At 33.7% G+C, this 22739-nt stretch overlaps 1 protein-coding gene across 1 annotated transcript in view; it reads right to left on the reverse strand.

Moving 5' to 3' along the window:
* The window catches only part of LOC108910349 (protein unc-13 homolog B), a 465101-nt gene extending 447453 nt beyond the window's left edge, over positions 1–17648 (reverse strand). Inside the window, exon 1 of the mRNA XM_018715183.1 lies at positions 17441–17648. Within this exon, the coding sequence (XP_018570699.1) occupies positions 17441–17465 (25 nt within the window). The 5' untranslated portion in view covers positions 17466–17648. The remainder of the gene's footprint in view (positions 1–17440) is intronic.
* Between the last annotated feature and the right edge of the window lie 5091 nt (positions 17649–22739).

Below are 22739 nucleotides of genomic sequence, written 5' to 3' on the forward strand. Positions count from 1 at the left end.
AACAGGAAATATACTTTTAAAACAAACTGAAGTGAAACAATACTGGCAATTATAAAAGGATTTTTTTGTATGTAGGTACTAAGGTAAATAAATACTCATTTTGTGTTAGAAAAATACCGTAGTAGTATTGTCATTGCGTATCATACCAGAATACTACGTTCTGGATGAATGGTTTTAAGTATCTCAAATCAAACAGAAAGTAGGTACATATAATTTAAACAACTAATATCATATTTCAATATTTATTTTAAAAATGTAAAAATCGTTAAATAAAGTAATAGTGCGTGAGGTTGACGCTTTGCTTGGTCGAGCGCATAGCACGTGTTTTTATGTCAGTCAATAACACTGTGTATTGTAAGCATAGAGCGGCACACGGTTTGGCCACAGATTTAGCTTATTTTACCGCTTACTAGCATAATACAAATTACTACTATTTATTTATTTGATTGTGCCACAAATTTCCGATCTCTAGTACCCATAAATTTTGCAGGCATTGGATCAACATTTTTACAAATCTGGCGAATGCGCCAGTTTAATATTCTTCTATTATTCTTTACATCATTTTTTCTGCAAATAAATTTACATTTCAAGAAACATTCACAACAAAATCCTCAAATTTTAATTACTCGACTTTTCCAGCTCGTCTAGCAGATCGCCACAAATTCGTTTTAATTTAAAAAACAAATGCCTTGGCGTGTACAAAAATTGTATGTTAAAACAAAATTATGCGAATGCGTGACAATATTACACAAGGGTAAGTGTATATTTAGAAGCGAAAAACGTTTATTTGTAATATAAAATATTGTATAAGCGTACGTTTGATATCTTAGTTTCCTTAGGGCTTGACCTAAATCTCTGAAGTGCGTTCTGTTTATTCATTCGTTCCTATTAGGTAAATAATCGTGATTTATTTGAATGCGAAATTGGACTTCTGTACGAGTTTATAAATATCCTTGCATTAGGAAATTGGGTCTTACTTCGAGCTGGAAAAAATATTTAAATCGGAGATATTAATAAATACATATATCGACGAGAGGGAAGACTTTCTTTATAGAGAAAAAACGGAATTTATTTTGTTAAATCTTAAATTATTAAAAAATTCTCAAATAAATTTTGATATTAGGCTGTCTATAGACGCCCTCTTTTGTGAAATTTTATTACATCAGTAGTTGCAAACGAGATATTTGCCACCTTTTCTGCCAGAAAATAAAATAATATGGCAAAAGGCAAGCAACTTTTTTAAATTTAAGTGTAAAACAAACAAATTGTTGGCTTAGATATTAATCCCCCTTTCAGTTCCTATGGATTATTCTCTTTTTTTTTATCTGTGAATAGCAACAACTCTATGCTAATAACAGTGCAGGGAAATGTCAGCTTATTCTAATTAATAAATCAGAGCGAAACGAACGAAGAGTTTCATTTTTAATAGTACCCAGAGGCATGAACAGATTATACCTCTGAAAGCATGCACTACAATTTTGCTCAAACAGCTACATACCATTACATATTCTCTTTATTCTGTTCGTGCCTTGAGTTTTTACAGAAACGTTCTTTTGTATATCGTTGCCCATTGTATTCTCTATGAAAAAAAGTATTTTCTTTCATAAAGTATCTATAATATTTCACAGAGAAACATTGCTCCACATCTTTTTATTTATCAGAAATTGAAATAAATATTTTATGTTTAATATTTTTATTTTGGTTCAAGACCGTTCAGGACTTTCAATTATCGATGTTGTTAATTACTTTTGACTTAATCCAAATAAAACACTATTATCATCCATCAGCAACTTCAAAGGTCAGTTATTAATGAAAAACTAATGATATTGTAGAAAACAACTAGTCTGCAGACTATAGCCTCGACCAGTATGGTATGGCATTTTATTAGTCATCCTGTATCGTTCTGGTCTTTGACTTTTGCAGATGAGTCCTATCGAAATTCCAGGTAGTTGTAACCCTTCCATTTCGATTGAGATTATCTCGATTCTTTTGCCAATCTATTTCCCCTTGTAGGATTTTGGCCCAAATCTGCTCTCTATAACCAGAAATCTGGCACTACCTAACACCTATCAAGATCGTCAAATCTTCCTAATGATTCTAAGACTCCTTAAATACGTTTGCGAAAAATTATTGAAATTAAAATCATACATAAATCAATATTCAGTCTTCTATGTCACTTCGTATTGCTTTTGGAAGAACACTATTGACGTAATGCAAATATTTACACAGTCCTGTTGCACGTAGATGTATTTATATGAACTTGCATATAAAATACCTACATTTTAACTTACGTACAAATGAGTACTTTGCGGCGGTTTCAGCCTGTGCAGAAATGAAGTAGAGACACACTCTATTAATTTTATTGCCCCACAATTCCAAATGGGGTGGTAAAATAATACTAAACTGGCTATAATAAAACCGCGTGGAACCTCCCGGATACCTCGTGTGGTGCTGAAACTCATTATGTTTATTTATTGACAGTCCGCCCTGCATGTCGCAATGCGTATAACTAACAGCGGTGTTTTCATCTTCGCATTATTCCTCAAATAGAATACACTTTATTGATTGGCCAACTGATGAAGGAAATTGTCTGCCTTCCCCATGGTCCGAATGTTACAGAAAAATACTTCTTTTGTACAATTTTATTATAGTTACTATTTATCAGCAAAATATTTAACTATTCATAAAAATATTAGTAAGCGTATTTGACTTGTTAGTGATTTCTGGTTTATATGTGGTCTTTGGAAATACATTTTCCGATAATGTTCTCAACGGACAAGGTCGTCTCTTCAAAGCATTAGAGTGGAGGTATCTTCCAGTTTAATCGACATGATAATCGGTTTCATCGCACGTCCACGCGAACAGTAACGAGTAATACGGTTTTCGCGTTTTATGCCCTAAAAATTCAAAACTCGTTTTCCCGTGGAGGGTCCGCCCGTAAGGGCCAATAATAATTCATTCCTGTCATTTTTCATGCCACAGGCGAGGTCAATCTCCGCATCAAGTCACACATGCTGGAAACAATGTTTAAGCTGTTCAAAGCGAGCAAACAGTGATTTACTAGAGTTTAATAATAACACAGGCCGACAAAATTTAAAAAAAAAATCCAGAGATCAGACACTACGCTTCCGAAGGTATTTGGCGCGCTGAATCCGAATGGCCTCAGAATTGATCCATCACCCTACGTTTCCGAGATATTCTAACCTAAAAGTGCAAAAAACACGTACTTTTGCTATATTCAAGGTTATGTAACTTGGCGAAAAAAATTTTTTTTCTTAAAATTCAAAACATCATTGGAAACGACTATCTTTTCCCTTCAAAACGCATTTTTTTATTTGGAAAAAGCTCTATTTTTCGCGGAGATATCGTCAATTTAAGATAACCAGTATGGCTATATTATTACATCATGGCTAACCCCATAACACTGAGCGCTGCTAGCCCTAATTGTTAGGAACGTTAACCCCAAGCCCTATAACCCCACAACACTAAGCGGAGCGATCGCCCTCATCGTCAGGAAGATTAACTTCAAGCCCTATAACCCAATAACACTAAGCGCTGTGAGCCCTAATCGTCAGGAAGGTTAACCCCAAGCCCTATATATCTCGAAGGTTAATCCCAAGCCCTATAACCCCACAACACTAAGCGCTGTGAGCCCTAATCGTCAGGAAGGTTAACTTCAAGCCCTATTACCCAATAACCCATAATACCCATTAATTGTGTTATAGGTCGAGCCATGGTTTAATAAGGTAGCTATACTGATCATCTTTAATCGACGATATCTCCGCGAAAAATAAAGCTTTTTACAAATAAAACAATGCGTTTTGAAGGGGAAAGATAGTAGTTTCCAATGATATTTTCAGTTTTGAGAAAAAATTTTTTTTCGCCAAGTTACATAACCTTGAAAATAGCAAAAATACGTGTTTTTTGCACTTTTAGGTTAGAATATCTCGGAAACCTAGGGTGATGGATCAATTCTGAGGCCAGATTCGGATTCAGCGCGCCAAATGCCTTCGGAAACGCAGTGTCTGATCTCTGGATTTTTTTCCTTGTTGGCCTGTGTAATTAACAAGAGCATACAGATTGCAAAGGAATGTGCGATATGGAAAACCAATTTTCTAAAATATTTACATTTTATAATAGAACCAGTACCAGCTACATTATGAATAATTTCTGAATTTTTAAAGTTCTATTTTCTGGTACCTATAAAAAACAAAAACATATCTTCAGTTCTTCCTTTTCTTTTAATTCTCACTTTCTCTCTCAATTTTTTTGGTCACTAGTGGAACAAAATAATTATATTTGCAGGATTTTTTCCGAAAGTGTCAATGCCAGGTTAAACTTTATCCTCGTCGATAGTTGAGACACAGTCAGCTAAAGCCAAAACCACCACTCAAACTCGTGAAAGACTTCTTAGTGAGTTTTTGTGAATGAATCAGAATCACATTTTTTTTCTATATGCTTTATTCTTCTTTTGAAAAAACCGAAAATTTTTTGGCTTTATCCAACCAAATATGCCAAGAAAACTTCCTCCGAGTTTGTAGGTACTGCATTTTCTATCATTCAAGCAATGAATAACGAATTTTCTTTGCCATAAATTTCTTTAGGTCACGGCTTCTATACGAATATTTTCTAGCAAAAACTCCATCACGTTCTACAAACGCGTCAAAATGAAAATCAGAAAATTTCTTACTTATCAACAACTATCCATGACATTTGAGGTTGTTTGACTTTTTTTTTATCTTTTCATTAGATAGATAGATAGATTTAATGTTAATTAGTTTCCAGTGTCCAATATATAGAAAATAAACAAATTCATGTCTTAAAGTTGCCGTAGAAAGTGACATGATTGTAATAATAAATAGCAGATAGTATCTAGTGATTCGACATATCAAAACTAAGCCTTACATCTGATATCAACATCATTAATACATCGGAATAAACATTCCCATTTATTCTACAAGCTTACTAATTTAACTCGAAAATCAATTTCATTTCAAACTAACTAATTAAACCTTCATAACATGAAACTTTCGAATAGCAAATTTTCTACCAAGTTGCGAAGTGAGCGACGCCTATTGTATAAATAAACACATATATACTGTACGCTTTCACAGCCACCAGAAACTTATAATAGATAGAAGTACAAACTTAATAAAACAATGAGAATCCCTTCTAAATTTCTAACATAAGAATTTAGTTTTCATTACACAATATACATAGCTAAAGTTCCATAGCATTAATTAAGAGCTGAGCAATCATACACTATACAATGTCGTATTATCAAAGAAGAAAATGGAAATGAATTATAACATAAAACAAATCTTGAAGAGAAGAGGCGAATTAAATAATTTCCGTACATCCATTGATAGATCCATTGTGTCTACTTAAGTTGGAACCATATGGAAAACTTTTTTATTATTGGTTTTATGAAAAAAAGTTATTTTTCATAAAAAGTTCCACATGGTCTAAAATCTAAAATTCAACCTTCAGTTATTAAAATTTCCCAGTTATATACGAGGTATATCGCCACGGTAGCGCAGTCGGTCGAGAGTGCGTTGGCAAGCATTTCTTGGCTGGGCTTCTTATTCTGGTCCGGGTTCGATCCCCGGTGTCGGCACTGGCAATGTCGATGGATAATGGGCGTTTGTCCGCGTTTTTTCAAATGTAGCCCCCTTCCGCACAGCCTTTGGCTTTGAATTTAGGGGTTGTCTCATTTCTGTGATGTGTTTTATGTTATTTTTTTATATCAAATTATTAATTTTGCTCAAGAGTAAAGTATCCTTATTTTTGACAATACAGAAGAATGTTATAAAGAAAAGTTATTTTAAATTAAAAGTTATTTTCAAATATACAATTACAGTCATTTAGCATGAAGATTTAGGTTTTGTGATTATTTACGTTTTACATTATAAATTATTTGTATTTATCTCTCTTATCTGTTAAAAATATGATAACCTTTCCATTTGTTAATGTTTATGAACAACCTTGCAATTTAATTATAATAATAATACAAATAATTTATAATGTAAAACTTAAGCAGTCACAAAACCCGGATCTTCATGTTAAAACTGTAATTGCATATTTGAAAATAACTTTTAATTCAAAATAACTTTTCTTTATAACACTCTTCTGTATTGTCAAAAATAAAGGTACTTTACTCTTGAGCAAAATTCAAAATTTCTGATATACCTCGTATATGATTGGGAAACTTTGATAACTGAAGATTGCATTTTAGATTTTAGCACGCCCGGATCCAGAGACTGGTTTTGGGGGTGGCGCAAAGCACTTCTTTATCATTATTATTATTATTATTATTGTTGTTGTTGTTGTTGTTATTTTTTTGATGACGTAAGGTGTAGGTTAGGAAGGGGGACTTGCATTAATATCGACTAACTGCCTGTTGTCGTTTGGAGAAATTGAAGATCTTTAAAAAATGTTGTGCTTTGGGGGTGGCGATCGCCACATCGCCACCCCCTCTGGATCCGGGCCTGGATTTTAGACCATGCAGAACTTTTTATGAAGAATAACTTTTTTTCATAAAACCGATAATAAAAAAGTTTTCCATATGGTTCCAACTTAAGTAGACCCACTGTATATACATCCACTACATCTATCTAACCCAGCTTTATAATATGCGTAGACAAACTCCTACATAAAGTTAGGTTAGGTTTAGGAGCAAAATTACTAAGATAACTTGGCTGTAACAATAATTCCATTTTTTTTTTTTCAATTTTTTAGTAGTAAATTCGTTTGTCTTGTCTGCCTCCATAGCTAGAGGCATTGTACCTAGCCAAGTATGTAGGCTTGCCGCTAACGAGTGGTATGACGTCACAATATGGCTTCCGTGAGTTTGTTGAAAAACAATCTCATTTGTTGCACATTAACTATTTACGACGCACAGTTTCAGAATATAAATTATATTGTATATACAATATGGCATAGAACAATAAAAAACCATACTTCACTGGCGATACCATTACTCTAGTAAATATACTACAGAGCCATTTTCAATTCTTAGGTGATATCGAGCCGGTGTCGCGAGGAGTTCGTACAGACGATATCACCGACATTATGGGCAAAGCGTGAAAGAATGGCCGAGGATATAAACACTACACGTGCCGGGTTTTCAAATAATTTATGACGGGAAACCACATTGAATATCTGGAACGTTAAAGCGTGGAGATATCATCTTACGGGCGACATTTGGACGACTGTGAGCATTATTAACGTGACATTTTACACAATTTTTGAGTTCGATTTACGACGAAGGAGACAAAGAAACACGGGGATATATTTGACGTGGGAGTCATGAAATTTTTTTTAGTAAATAAAATAATCATTATTTAACGAAGAAAAGAAAAAACAAAAAAATTATCGGAAATCTATTTTGATTTCTCTCTCAAAAATATGATCAATGAAAAATACAGCGATTAACAATTTACATCAAAAAACCTTTTTTATGCTCCACTGAAGCCGAATCAAATATGAGAATTATTTATACCCCGCATGTGCCTATGCTAAACTTCGAACTTAATCGATGGTCCTTTATTATCCATGTTGATCTATTATTATCCTTCGTGTAAGGACTCGATACGTATAACTCATGACTGCGAAATGCTCGTGTCGTGGCTCGAGGCACGTGAGGTGGAACGAAATGAAACAGTCCCTTATGATCTTTATTTATGTGATAAATTGAATGGTGGATGTTCATTTGAAGATATTATATAGGTTCCTGAACCAGATACAGTTAAGAAATATACTTCACTGTATCTGTATAAATTTGTTTCTTGCGCTTTATTTAAGTGTTAAATTAATTGAAATAAATTCAGAAATAATATTGCCTTCTTCCATCTTTAAAACCTTTTTCAGAAAAAGTCTCCATGCTCTGTAAAAAAAATCAGTGCGAATGAAAGCGTCGAGTGAAATTATTGAGTACATTTTCACTCAATACTGAGCATTTTGATAATTTTACTCATTTGTGGTAATATTCGAACTAAAACTGAATACTTTCACTCAAATATAGATACTCCTTAAATAAGTTCTGCAGATAAACTCGTATTTGGTACACTTGTAGCTAAATCGGAGTAAATGTCCTTATTATTGAGTGACCCCACCCCATTCTATGGTTGTCGTGCGTTGTCTTCGTCTATTCCCATCGTCCTTATTAGGTCATCTAGTGGCGTGGTGTATGGCATGCAGCGCTGGACAAGTGTCCGGTTATTTTGGTGAAAATTATGATTACATGCAGTGGTTTGATTACAATAATTAAAAACAATAATATATTGAGTCTCGATTAATATTTGGTTAAATAAACGCATAGTTAAATACCTATACTTACGTATTAGTAACGTATAATATATGTTATAGCAATCTATTCGTCCAATTCTTTTAATTCAGACCTAAAATATTGTCTCTGAAACAGATCTGTGTATAGAAACCAGCTTGGTGGTTTATGGCTTTAATACAATGATCTTTAAATTAAAATTTAAAGAGAATATAAACCAAGTATGAGTAAAAAATTACTTAATAATAGTTAAATTTAGAGAAAAAGTCAACTCTTAATTGGTTTTACATACTCAGAATAGTCAAAAGTCACTCATTTGATAGTTAGCAGAAACTCGAATTTGAGTAAAATTCACTCACTTCAATCATATAAAATTTTAGTTGTATTCATACTAATAGAGTGAAAATCGTCACTCAATCGCGTGTGGATAGAAATTGATATATTATTGAGTAAAACTGAGTGAATTTGAGCAATTTTTTTTCAATGAGACTATTTTTTTGTTATAAATACAAACCAGCATCTTGAAGATTGAATATTTGTTAGTGAAAGGACCCATATAACTCTTTCCTGTTCCCAATAGTGTGCTGCTGAAAATTACTTTAATTCATAATTTTTAAACGTTGATGTAAACTTCTCTAAAACTAACTATTTATGATTTAATAACAAGAGAACATCCTAATGTTCGATAAATTTTGAAAGGACCGTAGGAAAACCATGCCGTGTTATTATTCCAATGAACGATGTTCTTCGTAAAGTTGTTGATACTGGCCGTAATTTTTTCACTTGAGTCTTCAGCACTTTTACGATATAAACTGTCTTACTTCAAATAACTCAAGACACTTTTTAAGTGAAATAGAAAAACGAATAAACATTTAAGCTATCAACAATTCCAGATTCCAGTTTTATGATTATGAATGGATTATTTCCCTTTTTTTCACATAGAAGCTAAAACCTTTTACATGTACGCCTAAACCTGCAATATAGAGTTACCAAATATTGTTCTAGACCCAATGATCGATCTCTCTTGAATCGTAAGGATACTCTAGAGATAAATTTGAAACGTACATTCCGATATAGTAACATTTCAGCAATTTAGACTATTTTGCAAATAAGTAATTTCTATTTATCTTACCCTCCTATTACGGCTGAAACAATGGTCGTTTTGCAGAGTCAAGTAGAAAATAATTTCAGATAATATCAGACACGTGTGTGGAAAAATTCTTCTGGAATGTTTCGTGGAATTTTTTATAGATATAATCTTAATTTTACAAGTTTAAACCTTATTAACCACATTTTATATAAATTGGATTTTGTTGCAAATATGACATTGAAAATGTTTAAGGAACCAGTAGTGTAACGCTAGATGCAGAATCTAACAGTGTATAGAGAGGTAGATAAACTTCAAAGCGTAATAACTATTCGCTTGCGACCGCTGGGCGCAGGAATGGTCGGATCGGAGTGATTTTGGTATCGTTGTGTAGTTGGACCTTTCTACATTTTAAGCGCGCTACAAGTGAATTTAAAGTGAAAACTATATTTTCCAAGGCTCATAGGACAGGCGAATAAATACTAGGTAAAAATGGGAAAATTTATTACAATGATTTGGTAGAGCACTTCAGGTGGTGTGGCTGTAGAATTTTCTGAATTTATTTTACTACATTGTGAGTTAAGTTGTCATTTGTCAACTAGCAGTGTGTCAGAAGTTTGCTCGATGGCGAACCCTGTAATTTACTTGTACATATTGGCCATGCCATTGTATTAGCTTATTGATTTTTTATTGGCACTGAAGGGCATTGAATCATTTAAGAAGATTACCGCAGAAAATATTTAAAACAATCATTCTCCATCTTCAACTCCTAACACTTCTGAGCCTCCGAGCAAACGCCGCGGAAAAGAAGGGCAAACAGATTAAAATTTATAGAAGTTGAGTTCTGCACTTCCATTGAATGCAGCTGAATAAAGACTGCGAACCGAAAACCCATTGTTTTTAGATAATGCGGATCCCAAATCGAAAACGAAGTATGCCTCCCACCCATGCAGATTCTATTACACTGGCGTGGATCTAGCTCCAGAGTAAACTAATCCTGACCCAGCCAGCCACAGCTGCTAATTTTATTCTGATCGATTTCGGATAGAAACACAATTAGTACATGTGTGATGTGGAATTGCTTAGCCGGTGCGGTAAAGGCGTCAAAATAATCTGTTTACGGGGTATTTTCTTGATATTGCATACGTATTTTTCATGAAGGTGGTTTGTTAGAAGTAAGTTCTATTTATTCTGTCGATGTGCTTAGAGATAAAATAAGTTCCAAAGATCCAAAAATAAAAAAGCTCGGTAAAAAGTAAAATAAAACCCGACTAAACCAGGGCGGATCTATTTTGAGGTGGATGTGAGAGGGAGCAAGCTAATTTTTGCTGGAATACCTTCAGTACAACTCACATAATAAAAGTGTAGATCCCTAGATCTGGGCGAGGTCCGGAACATTTTCAAAATTGCAAAAATCTTTAAAAAATTTAAAAAATTACCTATTTTATCTGTTAACATTTTTAACTTACAGCATACTGTGCAAAATTCAATTCTAAAATTTTCTTTCCTCTTCAATATTTTTCTAAAATCCATAGGTTCTAAGGTATAAGTAAAAAGCTCAGATAAAATAGGTATTTTTAAAAAATGTTTAAACATTTTTGCAATTTTGAAAATGTTCCGGACCTCGCCCAGATCTAGGGACCTACACTTTTATTAAGTGAGTTGTACTGAAGGTATTCCACCAAAAATTACCTTGCCCCCTCTTACATTCAAGATGTGGGATATTTCGACAGATCCACCCTGGTCTATACTCCATATTTTTCAGTTTGTTCATCAAGCCAAATCCATTTAAATTAAATAGTCCTGGAAACATATTTAACATTCGCTACAAATTATCAATTTCATTAAGTAGTTAAGATAACAACATGGTGTGATAATGATATCGATTACCACGTACAAACAGTTTAATGGTAGTGTAAAAGCAAGGTTGGGTATCGAAAAATTTAATTAATTTATATTATTGAGTGATCCAATATTCGAAGTAAATCTGTTGAGGGAAAACCAGCAGAATTTTTTTAAAACGGGCATAGCATTCTTAAAAATGCAGAAATAAGCCATCGCATTTATGTTGGTTCATTACGTTATCTCTTATAAGGAAAGAGATAATTCTTAAAAAAAATTAATTATTTCAATAAAAAATTGGTACGTAATTTTTGAATTTTCAAACGTACTTGGATCTTATACACAGAGGCGTACTCTTAGGGGGAAACGTAATAATTTTTTGCTCCCAACTTATTCCTATTTTCAAGCTTGTCGATTATTACAAATGTTGACACTGTAGCACCAATTAGTGCAAAAAGATAGCCATTAAATAATAATAGTTAAAAAAAATTCTTTATCTCCCTTGCGAAGAAAATGATGGCTTTGTATTCACTTGAAGTGAAATACACTGTACACTTTGACATTGGTGTCATAAAATCCACACCTACGAGATGTATCGATACAAGTCTCAACGTGTATGGACCCCCTTAACACAATGAAATTAATTATTTTTTAATGTTTCGCGATTTCCTACTGTTTTCAGCCACCACAGTAAATGAAATTAATTTAAAAATTTTAAAATAATAACACTTAGTTTTTATAACTCTATAAATTACATAAATTTATTTAAGTTACCGAAAAATTAAAAAGGAAATGCATTAACTGTTATAAATGTTTCAGTTAAATTCCAACTATACATGAAAAACAAAAATTCTGTGTGATTTATGATAGTCGTTCTTATCCGTAACCTAAAATGCTGGAATACTAGAATATCGGGAAAGTGATAAATCGTAAACTACATTAAAGCTAACAGTAATGATACATGATATCGGAAACCAGAATATCCGACTAACAATAATAGTCGCTGGCATTTATATTTTACTTTATTTTATTTTACCGCATCCAGCAGTGGTAATACTAATTACAGGACTAGTTGAACAAAGACAGTTCACTATGATTTACCAAAACGAGACTAACAAAAACGAAAAAAATTAGTAATTCTAGCTGAATTTAATACTATTTAATAATAGATAGTACTGGTGAAAACAGGCGTTCCTCGGGGATCTAATCTTGGACCGCTCTTATTTCTTATATTTATCAATGACGGTACAAAAATTAAATGAAACAAAGTTAAATATACAGTCATTTGTTAGCTTTTTTTTCATAATGTTTTCATAATGTTTTTGTTCTACAAATATTTTTTTTAATTTGATTTGATTTAAATCAATAAGTCAGGCTCCATCAACCTACGACAATTAAATATCTTTAAATATATTTAACTAAATACTCGTATAATATCATTGGTTAAAAATTTAAATTTTAACACCTTCAATCTCAAAACTCGTGAATTTATGACAAAGACATAAAAGGGACCCTGTACATCGCCGATAAAATTAATGTACTTAATGCACAAGCTGTGTCTGAAGTTAAACTTCATAATTTCTAATTTCCACTGCGGTTTTTGCTACCTCGTTCCGAGGTCCAGAGCTCTGTTCAAAAAACTTTCACGGGTAAAAAATAACAAGGATTTTGATAAATTATTAGGTGCAACCTTTCGATTTCATTAATTATCCGGCCAATGCCACACGGGAAACGCATATTGCGATAATAATATCGATCCCGCGCTTATAAATAACCCAATTTGGTGTAGATTGTGTGTGCCGGATGAAAATTCTAGCAGATCGAACATATGGGGTACGGCGGAGTCATCATATCGGTTCTTAGAGTGATTGATAGTCATTGAAAGCTACTAATCTTTTCCTTGGAGCTCTTGCTACGGGTAGAACAGCTTCCGTGTAATATTATATGAATATAATGGGATTTTTAAAATGTTATGTGCCCACGGATAGAATACTGGGTTATTCTACGGATTCTACAGATGGGTAGTCTCCAGTGTGTCAACTCGATCTCCTGGGTGGCCAAAAGAAATGCCGAAGGGTAGATTCAACTCTCTATCGAAGACTATGCTATTTGGTGTTCTTCTAGTAGTCTCATGGACTGCTGAGCTAATAAGAAACAAGGTACGTGAAGGTCCCAGTCGGTTTGATATTCATTCACATTCATTCGTAGGGCCCGATTAAGTCTTTCCGCCATGCCGTCGTATTATGGATCATATCCATCAACCGGGAAAGATTTTCATCAAAAACAAATAACAACATCGAGTAGCTAGTTACATTTGTGATTTCTCATACAACTACTACTTAAAGTAAAAAATAAAGAAGGTCCACGATGAGCATTTTCCATTTCATAGGGTTTATCTTCAAATATGCGGTAATGTTAAAATAATTTTTTATAAAAACTAAAGAGAAACCACAAAATGAAAATAAATAGCAAATATTTAGTGTTAATATTCTTTGTCAACGATTTATTTCTGAATACAAAGGGTTTGTCGTTATGCCTTAACTTGGCCTTCTACCAATTATCGTTAATTATTCTTCCCCTATTTATTCGCATTTGATTTTTCCATTAAAGCGCATTATTTCGCAATATTACACATGTTGAATGGTTATATTCAAGTTGTATATAAGCCGCATGCGACTCAAAAGTCTTTCAGTGGTGGATTCTATTTTTGTATATTTTTGAGCCTCAATTATTATTATTATAAGTCAGTTTGGAAATTTCTCTGTAGCAAAACGTAACACATCGAATTTTAACTTTCGAATCCGTTTTGGGGGAACGAAACTAATGAGATTATTGAAAAGTCGGTTCATAATCTCATCAATTTCGTTTACCAGAGTCCACATATTGTTTTCTGACGAATCTACATTTTGTTTAAACGGGCAGGTAAACCGACATAAATGGCATACCAAAATCCACATTGGATGGAGGAAGTTGACATCCAACGGGCACACAAAGCAAATTTTTGGTGTGGCATTATTGGTGGACACATCATGCCCTATTTTATAAACGAAAATTTAATCTCTGAACGACATTTATTACATTTGCAAGAACACATTATTCCAGAGCTTAAACGATTATTCCCGAACAATAACAATCCCAATTTACCAGCAGAACAAATATGGTTTCAACGTTATGGGGTTCCTCCACATTTTGAACGTGTGGTACGGGCAGCTAGATGAAATGGTACGGGCAGCTAGATGAAACTTTTCCCGATAAATGGATTGGAGGCAGAGGACAATTGAATGGCCGGCTAGGTTTCCCGATATGACCCCACTTGACTTTTTTCTGTGGGGTCACATAAAAATGTAGTCTACAAAAATAGGCCGCAAAATATCGAAGAGTTGCAGGAAAGGATAAGGCGTGAAATTTCCACTATTCCTCCCAACATTCATCTTTTAGATTCACTACAAAATTTTGTTCAGCGAATTCATTACCGTCGGGAGCTAAATGGTGAACACTTTGAGCACCTTATAAAATAGAATTCCAAAGAAAATATTCGTTGTTTATTAAAACTTGTCTTTCTATCTTTTTTATTTTGGAATAATTGTTGTTTTCATAAAATTTTAAAAATCCAGGACATTCACTAAAAAAAATAAATTTTTTCGTTTCATACATTTTTATCAACCCTGAACTATTATATGCTTTTTTATTTTCTTTAAAAAACTAATAATAAAATTAAATCATATCCATATTCTTCACCTTGTGTTATTTTCAAAATAAAAATCCATAATTTAGGGCCCTTTTTTTATATACTTAAAAAGTAAAAAGTTACTTTCAAAGTTCGATATCTCGAAAACGGTTAAGTTTAGGTACATGACGTGCTATATGAATTTTTTTTTAATTTCGAGAAGAGTTGAAATATGGAATAATATACAGAGTGTTCCATTAAAGAAAAAGCAACTTTGTTTCGTCAGGACTTTTTGACTGATCATGTATTATTAGAGGCCCCTAAGGGATCGATTTTTTTAATAACTGTTAAAATACTTTGTGTAATTTAACTATTTTTTAATACGATGGATAACAGATCAGATAAAACTCCTTAAAAATTGAAAAAAATAATTTGGCTTATTTGGTCTGCCAGGGACGGACTAGCTGCAGAACAATAATGTCATTTTTTTACACCCTTTACGATACAGATACAAAAATAATATTTTTAGATAACGTGAACCTTAAACTAAAAAAATACACTCTTGATTGATATCGACAAAATGAACTGATTTCAAGAAAAAAACTATTTTTGTTTAATATGATTTTTATTGCATTCGTAAAGAAAGAGAAATAAACCGATGTAATTTGTATTATTTCTGTGCCTATCTAAAAAATGTCACTTTTATTTACACTTGTTTTTCCCATTGATTTTTGTTACTATGGTTGCTTTTTTGATACTTAACGTTTTAAATAAAAATAAAAGATAAGAAAACTTTTGAAAGAGTGGATCTGCGTTTATGATAGACTGATAAAAATTCCAATCTATTTGTTACATTACATGCATTAGCGTACTTTTTGAGTAGGTAATATATAAAATTAAAATTGCGAAAATCAAATCAATCGCAGTGAGGTTGCTGAAGAAGATATCCTAAATGCCGTAGAAGCAAATCCTTCAAAAAGTGTCCGGAAATTGGCTGCCCAAAATCCATGGTTCTTAGAATCCTTAAAAAGCAGCAACTGCATCCTTATCACCTACAGTCCATGCACTTCTTCCTGTAGACTTTCCGCAAGGGATGGAATTTTCAAACTGGCTTTTAGATAGGTACAGAAACAACGCAAATTTCAACGGTTCAATTCTCTTTACGGACGAAGCTGGATTTTGTAAAAATGCAATCATAAACTCCCATAATTTGCATTTATGGGCAGGAGAAAAATCCAGATGCTTCTGTTGTGACGCATCATCAGCACCAATTTGAATAAGGGCCGGAATCATGTGGCAACGTTTCATTGGACCATTTGTATTGCCTAGAAGGTTAACTGGAGAACTTTATTTGGAATTTCTCCAAGACAACTTGCCAGAACTTTTAGACGACCTACCTCTAGCAATACGACATAGTATGTGATTCATGCATGAAGAAGCACCACCCCATTTTAGTCTGGCATTTCTAAAATCGTTGGACAGGAAGAGGAGGACCAGTGGCTTAGCTCCTCGATCACCAGATTTTTTTATGAGGACATTTAAGAACTTTAGTCTATGCCAATCCAATCGATACTAGGGAAAACTTATTAGAAAGGATTAATTTTCATTATCGCGAAATAAGGACTAATTGAAACATTGTGGAGGATTCAACAGTCTGTAATTCGTAGAGCTTGAATTAGAAGGAGCTCAAGTTGAACCGACATACAAAATTATGTAATAAAAATCATATTAAACAAAAATAGTTTTTTCTCGAAAACAGTTCATTTTATCAATATCAACCAAGAGTGCCTTTTTTCTAGTTTAAGGTTCAAGATATCTAAAAATATTATTTGGCAAACCAAATAAGCGAAATTGTTTTCATGGGTCAATTTTGAAGGAGTCTTATCTGTTGTCCATCGTTTTAAAAATTAATTAAATTACACAAAGTATTTTAAATGTTATTAAAAAAAAAATCGATTTTCAGGGGCATCCTTTAGCGGCCCGTATCTTCGTAGGGGAAAATTTTTTATAAGAACTTGTCATGTTATTTTAACGTCCACTGTATAAATCCGAGAGATTGCCTACATATTCTGGGACACTCTGTATATCTCATTTTATAATTTTGTCCCGTAATTGGAAAAATCTGTTGGGCAATGAATGGAATTGTTTTTATTATTAAAGCTCCATTAAACAGAAACCCAAATTTCCTCCACAGATTTTAATATTGCATGATGTAGCAATGAACCCAACTCATAGGTCGGTTTGAGAAAAACCTGAAAGGCAAACCGAAGAACTTAAGGTGACGACTTTTGCATCCCTTGCTTCCTATCAGCAACCCGGCAAAATTGACGAGATTAAATTAAAACGCAGCTGATAACTGCACCTTATCAATTTCATTAACCACGGTGCCAACGGCACACGGGAAACGCATGGCCCGATAGCGCTATCGATCTACCGGGCATAAATAACCGCTTTTTTTGTGCGATGCCGTACGTTTGCACCGCTGAAAATACCACCGCGGCACATGGCAGTCGTCATAGCTGCCGCCGGGATGATTGACGGACATGAGAAAGCGACTAACCTGTGACACTCAGCAGCGACATCATGCGGCGGACGGCGACCGGTTACTCGCACTAAGATATCCTGATTAGTTTAAGCACACACTGACACCGATCCTCCGCAGGAAGAAGGCCTTGGATGCTGCACACGAGCCTTTCGACGGGTCATAGTCGGCGGCACGGTGTTTTCGCACCACTTCGTCACCTGGCACTGGCGGTCGCCTACGAGGTACTGCTGGGGGCCCGTGCCGGCGCCATTACGCGATGGCGATAAGGACACGGCACGGCGGCGCGCGAAACGCCGCCGCTCAGGGGCGGCGTGGCGGCTAGTTTGAATCTCCTCCGCGGACGGTACACCGGAAGATACGGTCCGGGCGGGGCGCTCTGCTCGGATATTTTGGCTGCTGTTGATGGAATATTTGCAAGGACAACGAAAAAATCATGTTGCCGTAAGTAGATGCGTTCTGCTGAAACGTGTTTGTTACCGCAACAAAAAGAATGTCGTTTAGAATTATATTTTGTTCAACTGTCGATCTGTCTCAAGTGATTTACTCTCCTCGGATACTTCCTTGGAATTTATTCCATTGGGAGCAGTGAGCTCTTATTTGTAGGAAATTGAGATTCACTTAGTGCAAGTGAGGCTTAACTTAAAATTTATCCGAATAAACCGGAATTGGTCTCAATGTGCATGTGTAAGGCTGGTCCATTTTCGATGGGAATTCAGGGTATTTCAGAAACTACTAAAGATATGATAAATCTGACACCACGTTCTCGAGCTCGATTTTCATGGCAAACTCGACTGTCAGATCGGAAATTTGCTATCTTCATTTGTTTCTGAGTTACAGGGCGTTTCTCGTTATTGTTACACTTTTTAACATGTCTGTATCTCAACTGTTAAATAAGTTAGAGTTAAAGTGAAAACTGCTCAAGACTAATTCTTTGGCGTAGAATTGAATGCCGGTATTAGATTTTTAGTAGGTCTTAAGATTTCGGAGTTATAACCCAGTTATATTTTTTTAAATGGAAATCGTAGCTGACCATGGCCTAAAAAAAAATAGAAATTTTTTTCCGCTTTTCAGCAATATATCACATGCTATAGTTATTTTTACAAATACGGGAGATACGGGGTGTTTTATATATAAATTATATTTTTTTCCTTTTCAATATGACCGGCTATGAAAATACAGATAAAACTATAATTCTTACTTTTACAAAAGTCATATCTGTTGTAAAAATATGACATTTATTTTAAATGCACAACATATACTCGTGTGATAATATAATACTAACGAAATTTTAGGAGATAGGTGGATAGGAACGAACGGACCGATCAGATGGCCAGCTAGGTTACCTGATTTGAGTCCGTTGGACTTTTTCCTTTGAGGTTTTCTAAGAGACAATATATTTAAAATTCCTTTTAATAATATTTCAAATACTTATACATTTAATGAATGCTACCCGAAGCGTTGCCAGAAGATGCGTGAAATGTGTGACAGTTGAGGGACGGCAATTTGAACATTTAGCTATCATTTTTGAAAGTTTTTATTGATGTAGGTACTTACTATTGTTTAATTTACGTTTAATATTGTAACTTCAGTTGAAGTGAAATAAAAATTTGAAAACTGTCTTTTCTTATCTGTAATATATATTTTAAATAAACGTCATATTTTTACAACAGATATAAGTTTTGTAAAAGTAAGAATTATAGTTTTTATGTATTTTCATAGCCCCCCGTATCTTCTGTGTTTGGAAAAATAACTATAGCATGTGGTATATTTCTGAGAAGCAAAAAAAATCTCAATTTTTTTAGGTCATAACCAGCTACGATTTCCATTTAAAAAATTATAACTTTGGGTCATAACTCCGGAATCTTAAGACCTACCAAAAATCTAATACCGGCATTCAATTCTACGCCAAAGAATTAGTCTTGAGTAGTTTTCACTTTAACTCTAACTTATTTAACAGCTGAGATACAGACATGTTCAAAAGTGTCACAATAACGAGAAACGCCCTGTAACTCAGAAACAAATGAAGATAGCAAATTTCCGATCTGACAGTCGAGTTTTCGATGAAAATCGAGCTCGAGAACGTGATGTCAGATTTATCATATCTTTAGTAATTTCTGAAATACCCTGAATTCCCATCGAAAATGGACCAACCTGTATAGGATGGTTGATTTTCGATAGTTTTATATGGTACAGCCAAAACGGTGATAAATACAAAAAATTTGATATTGATGTCCCGTCCTCTTCTTTTGAAATTACTTCGCTGGTACCTACCAAAAGATCTTGGCCAACTTGATTAGTTTTAGATATACATGGCTTTTTTGAAAAATCGCCCATTTACATTAACCTCTCTATCTCCGTTGTAATTAAATTTAGAAGAAAAAAAGTTTGAACATTATTTGTTCTATTTTTTATGAGGAAGCCATTAGCGTACTCAGATTTTTTACAAATAGCACCGTTTTTCCGATATTACATAAACAGGTATTTTAAAATAGAACACTCTGTATTTGGCTATCCCGTTGAATAGCATTTTTTTACCTTTTCAGCCATGTATAATAATAGATACTTTTTATTTGCCTAAATGAAGAAAAATATAAAAAATGTATATTTTTCCAGTTGGCCATGAGATTTATTCGTCTCTTATTGCGTTTTCTATTATTACTTTTATATTTGGCACCTAACTTAGACTAAAAAATTATAAGAAAAAATAAATTACAATATCCATTTACATTTAATTCACGACAACGTTTGGCAATGGAGCGGGTTGCATTGTAAATATGGATATTTGACACCCGTTGAATATAATTTTTAAAATCTAAAAGCTCTATACTTATAAATTTTGTCTTTAAGATCCCCCAAAAATAAAAGTCTATAGGGGTTAGGTCTGGTGACCTAGGCGGCCACTTGTTAGGCCGGTACGTACCGATCCAATTGTCTCCGAAATTTTGATTTAATAATTCTCTCACTATGTGGGAATTATGTAGAGGTGCACCATCATGCTAAAAGAACATGTGATATCGTTGAACTAGTGGCATATGGCCAAGCGGTTCAATAATATTTTAATAATATAATATCTCTGAGCGTTGAGGTTTTTATGGTACATTTCGTAAGCTAACTTCTATTGTGGAAGAGAGCTACCCATACATGAAAACCAAACCGCCCTAGTTGAATTCTAGCTACAGTTTGGTCAGGAATATATCGGTTGAATATACTTTCACTGCTTATAAAAGCTCGTCAGTCCAAATAACATTTTGAAAAAAATTTAGGATCTACATGAGTTTGCTGCAAAAACCATTGGCAGAAAATTACGCGTTTCTCTTTACCTCTTAAATGCAAATGATGGACTTTTCTTATAGTATTTGGTCGAAACTTGCATTTTTTTAAAATTCTCAATGATTTGAATAATTTACCAAGGACGATAGGACCTTTGAATTTCTCTGCTGGATACATTGGGATTTGCGACAACAAAAGCTAAAGTATTGATTTCATCATTTTCTCTATTCTGTGCATTATAAGGTTTTTAAAAAGAACCAACTCACACGCTCTGTGATGACGCTCTGCGTATCTCTCCAAATATAAATTTATAGCTGCGTCATCATTTTTATACGTTTCAAAATTGGAAAAACTGCGATTTGTAAAAAATCTGAGTACGCCAATAATTTGTGTGTCTTTCGTCTCTGTACCTCCCACAATTTTTGAGATATGTGGGCTCAAATTTGGAACGCAGGCCAACTTAAATTACATGCATCACTAGCCTACTTTTTCTAGGGTCAGGCCTCTTTTCAGCCCCCCAAACTTTCTTCCGAAATGCCACTGATCTTTTTTAGGACAAGGGTTTAATTCCCTGTTCAATTTAGAACGTTTTTGGTCTCCCTATACCATGGTAACGAAACATTTACCGACATGTTTATATAAACTTTTTTTACTTAAAATCATTGGCTGATTCACCCAGCTGAATAAAGACATATTATAATGAAACGCCCTGTATATCTACCTGTATAAACACAAACCGTATAACGATAATATAAATGTTTCAAACAACGATCCAAAATGAAACCAAACGTTCAATTTATTGGACGCGAAATTATGACAGAAAAATTAAGGCAATTTATCAATCTCACACACCCGAACTTACTATTTCACGTCACGAATTCAACTAAATCCAAGTCCAATTTTCGGTAGATCCTTTTCCTAATATAACACGACTGACTTTTTGTGATATGTCCGAAACTCAAAGAAAGTATTATTTGTTTTTTTCTTTTCACACAAATTACAGTTACTTTCGTTGACAAAATTATTGCACTATTTTTAAAATATGTGATAATTACAAAATATTTTAATTAATCTGTAGAAGAACTTAGCCAAAAAATATTTACTAAAAGGCTATCTCTCTGTTAAAATGGTGTATAAATTTTGTCCAGGGCGATTTTCTAAAAACGTTTAGATATCTAACTAGGAATAAGTTAATACTACCTAAACCTTATTACCTGTCATTGACACCTACAATTCTGACAATTAGTAAATGGAAACATTGTTGAAATAGCATAGTTTCCAATTCATAGTATGTTAAATAGGGACAATAACCACCAAGATCGATTGAATTATTACATTTTCAACTAGGTTGTCATTCTTACTCAAAATAAAGTTGACATTTTTGGAAAATGCGGAACATCTCCTATTTAACTAAACCATCTGTTTTGATCTAAAGGTTCCTCCAAAAAAAAAAAAAAAATGCGTACAATTATATGCACAGATTAAGTCTGTATTTGTGGAACTCAATTTTATACACTAAGCTTCGCTGCGTTTTACATTCATAGAGACTACAACTTTACAACAATATTACAAAAGTTGATGTTTTATATTCTAGGGAAAACAGAAATATGAAAGAATATCTAGATATTTTCTCGCAAAGTTTTACCTTTAAAACGCCTCCACGCGAAACCGGTGCTGCTGCTTTCAACCTTTGACATTTGCAAGTTCGATATTTCGTGTAGGAAGAGCCAACCTTTGACCAATGAGGCTAATATACTTTTTAGATAGAAGATAAAAAATTACAACGATAAGTACAAAGATTATGAACTGTGCGAGATGTTGCATGCTCTTTATTATACGACGGTTACCATACTCCAAGCGAAATGTTTTTTGCTTAATAAGAAAAAACAAAAATGGGAAAATTCATCATGTATTAGAGAATCCGTGATCTTTAATCTAAGATTAATTGTAATATTAAATTAAGAAAAAGCATGTACCCAGGGTTGTTGTTTCGCTTCATCTGATACGATTTTTTAGAAAAATTTGTTGAATTTCTGACTGATAA

Source organism: Anoplophora glabripennis, unplaced genomic scaffold (genome assembly GCF_000390285.2).
Source record: "Anoplophora glabripennis isolate ALB-LARVAE unplaced genomic scaffold, Agla_2.0 scaffold1, whole genome shotgun sequence".
Lineage (NCBI taxonomy): Eukaryota > Metazoa > Arthropoda > Insecta > Coleoptera > Cerambycidae > Anoplophora > Anoplophora glabripennis.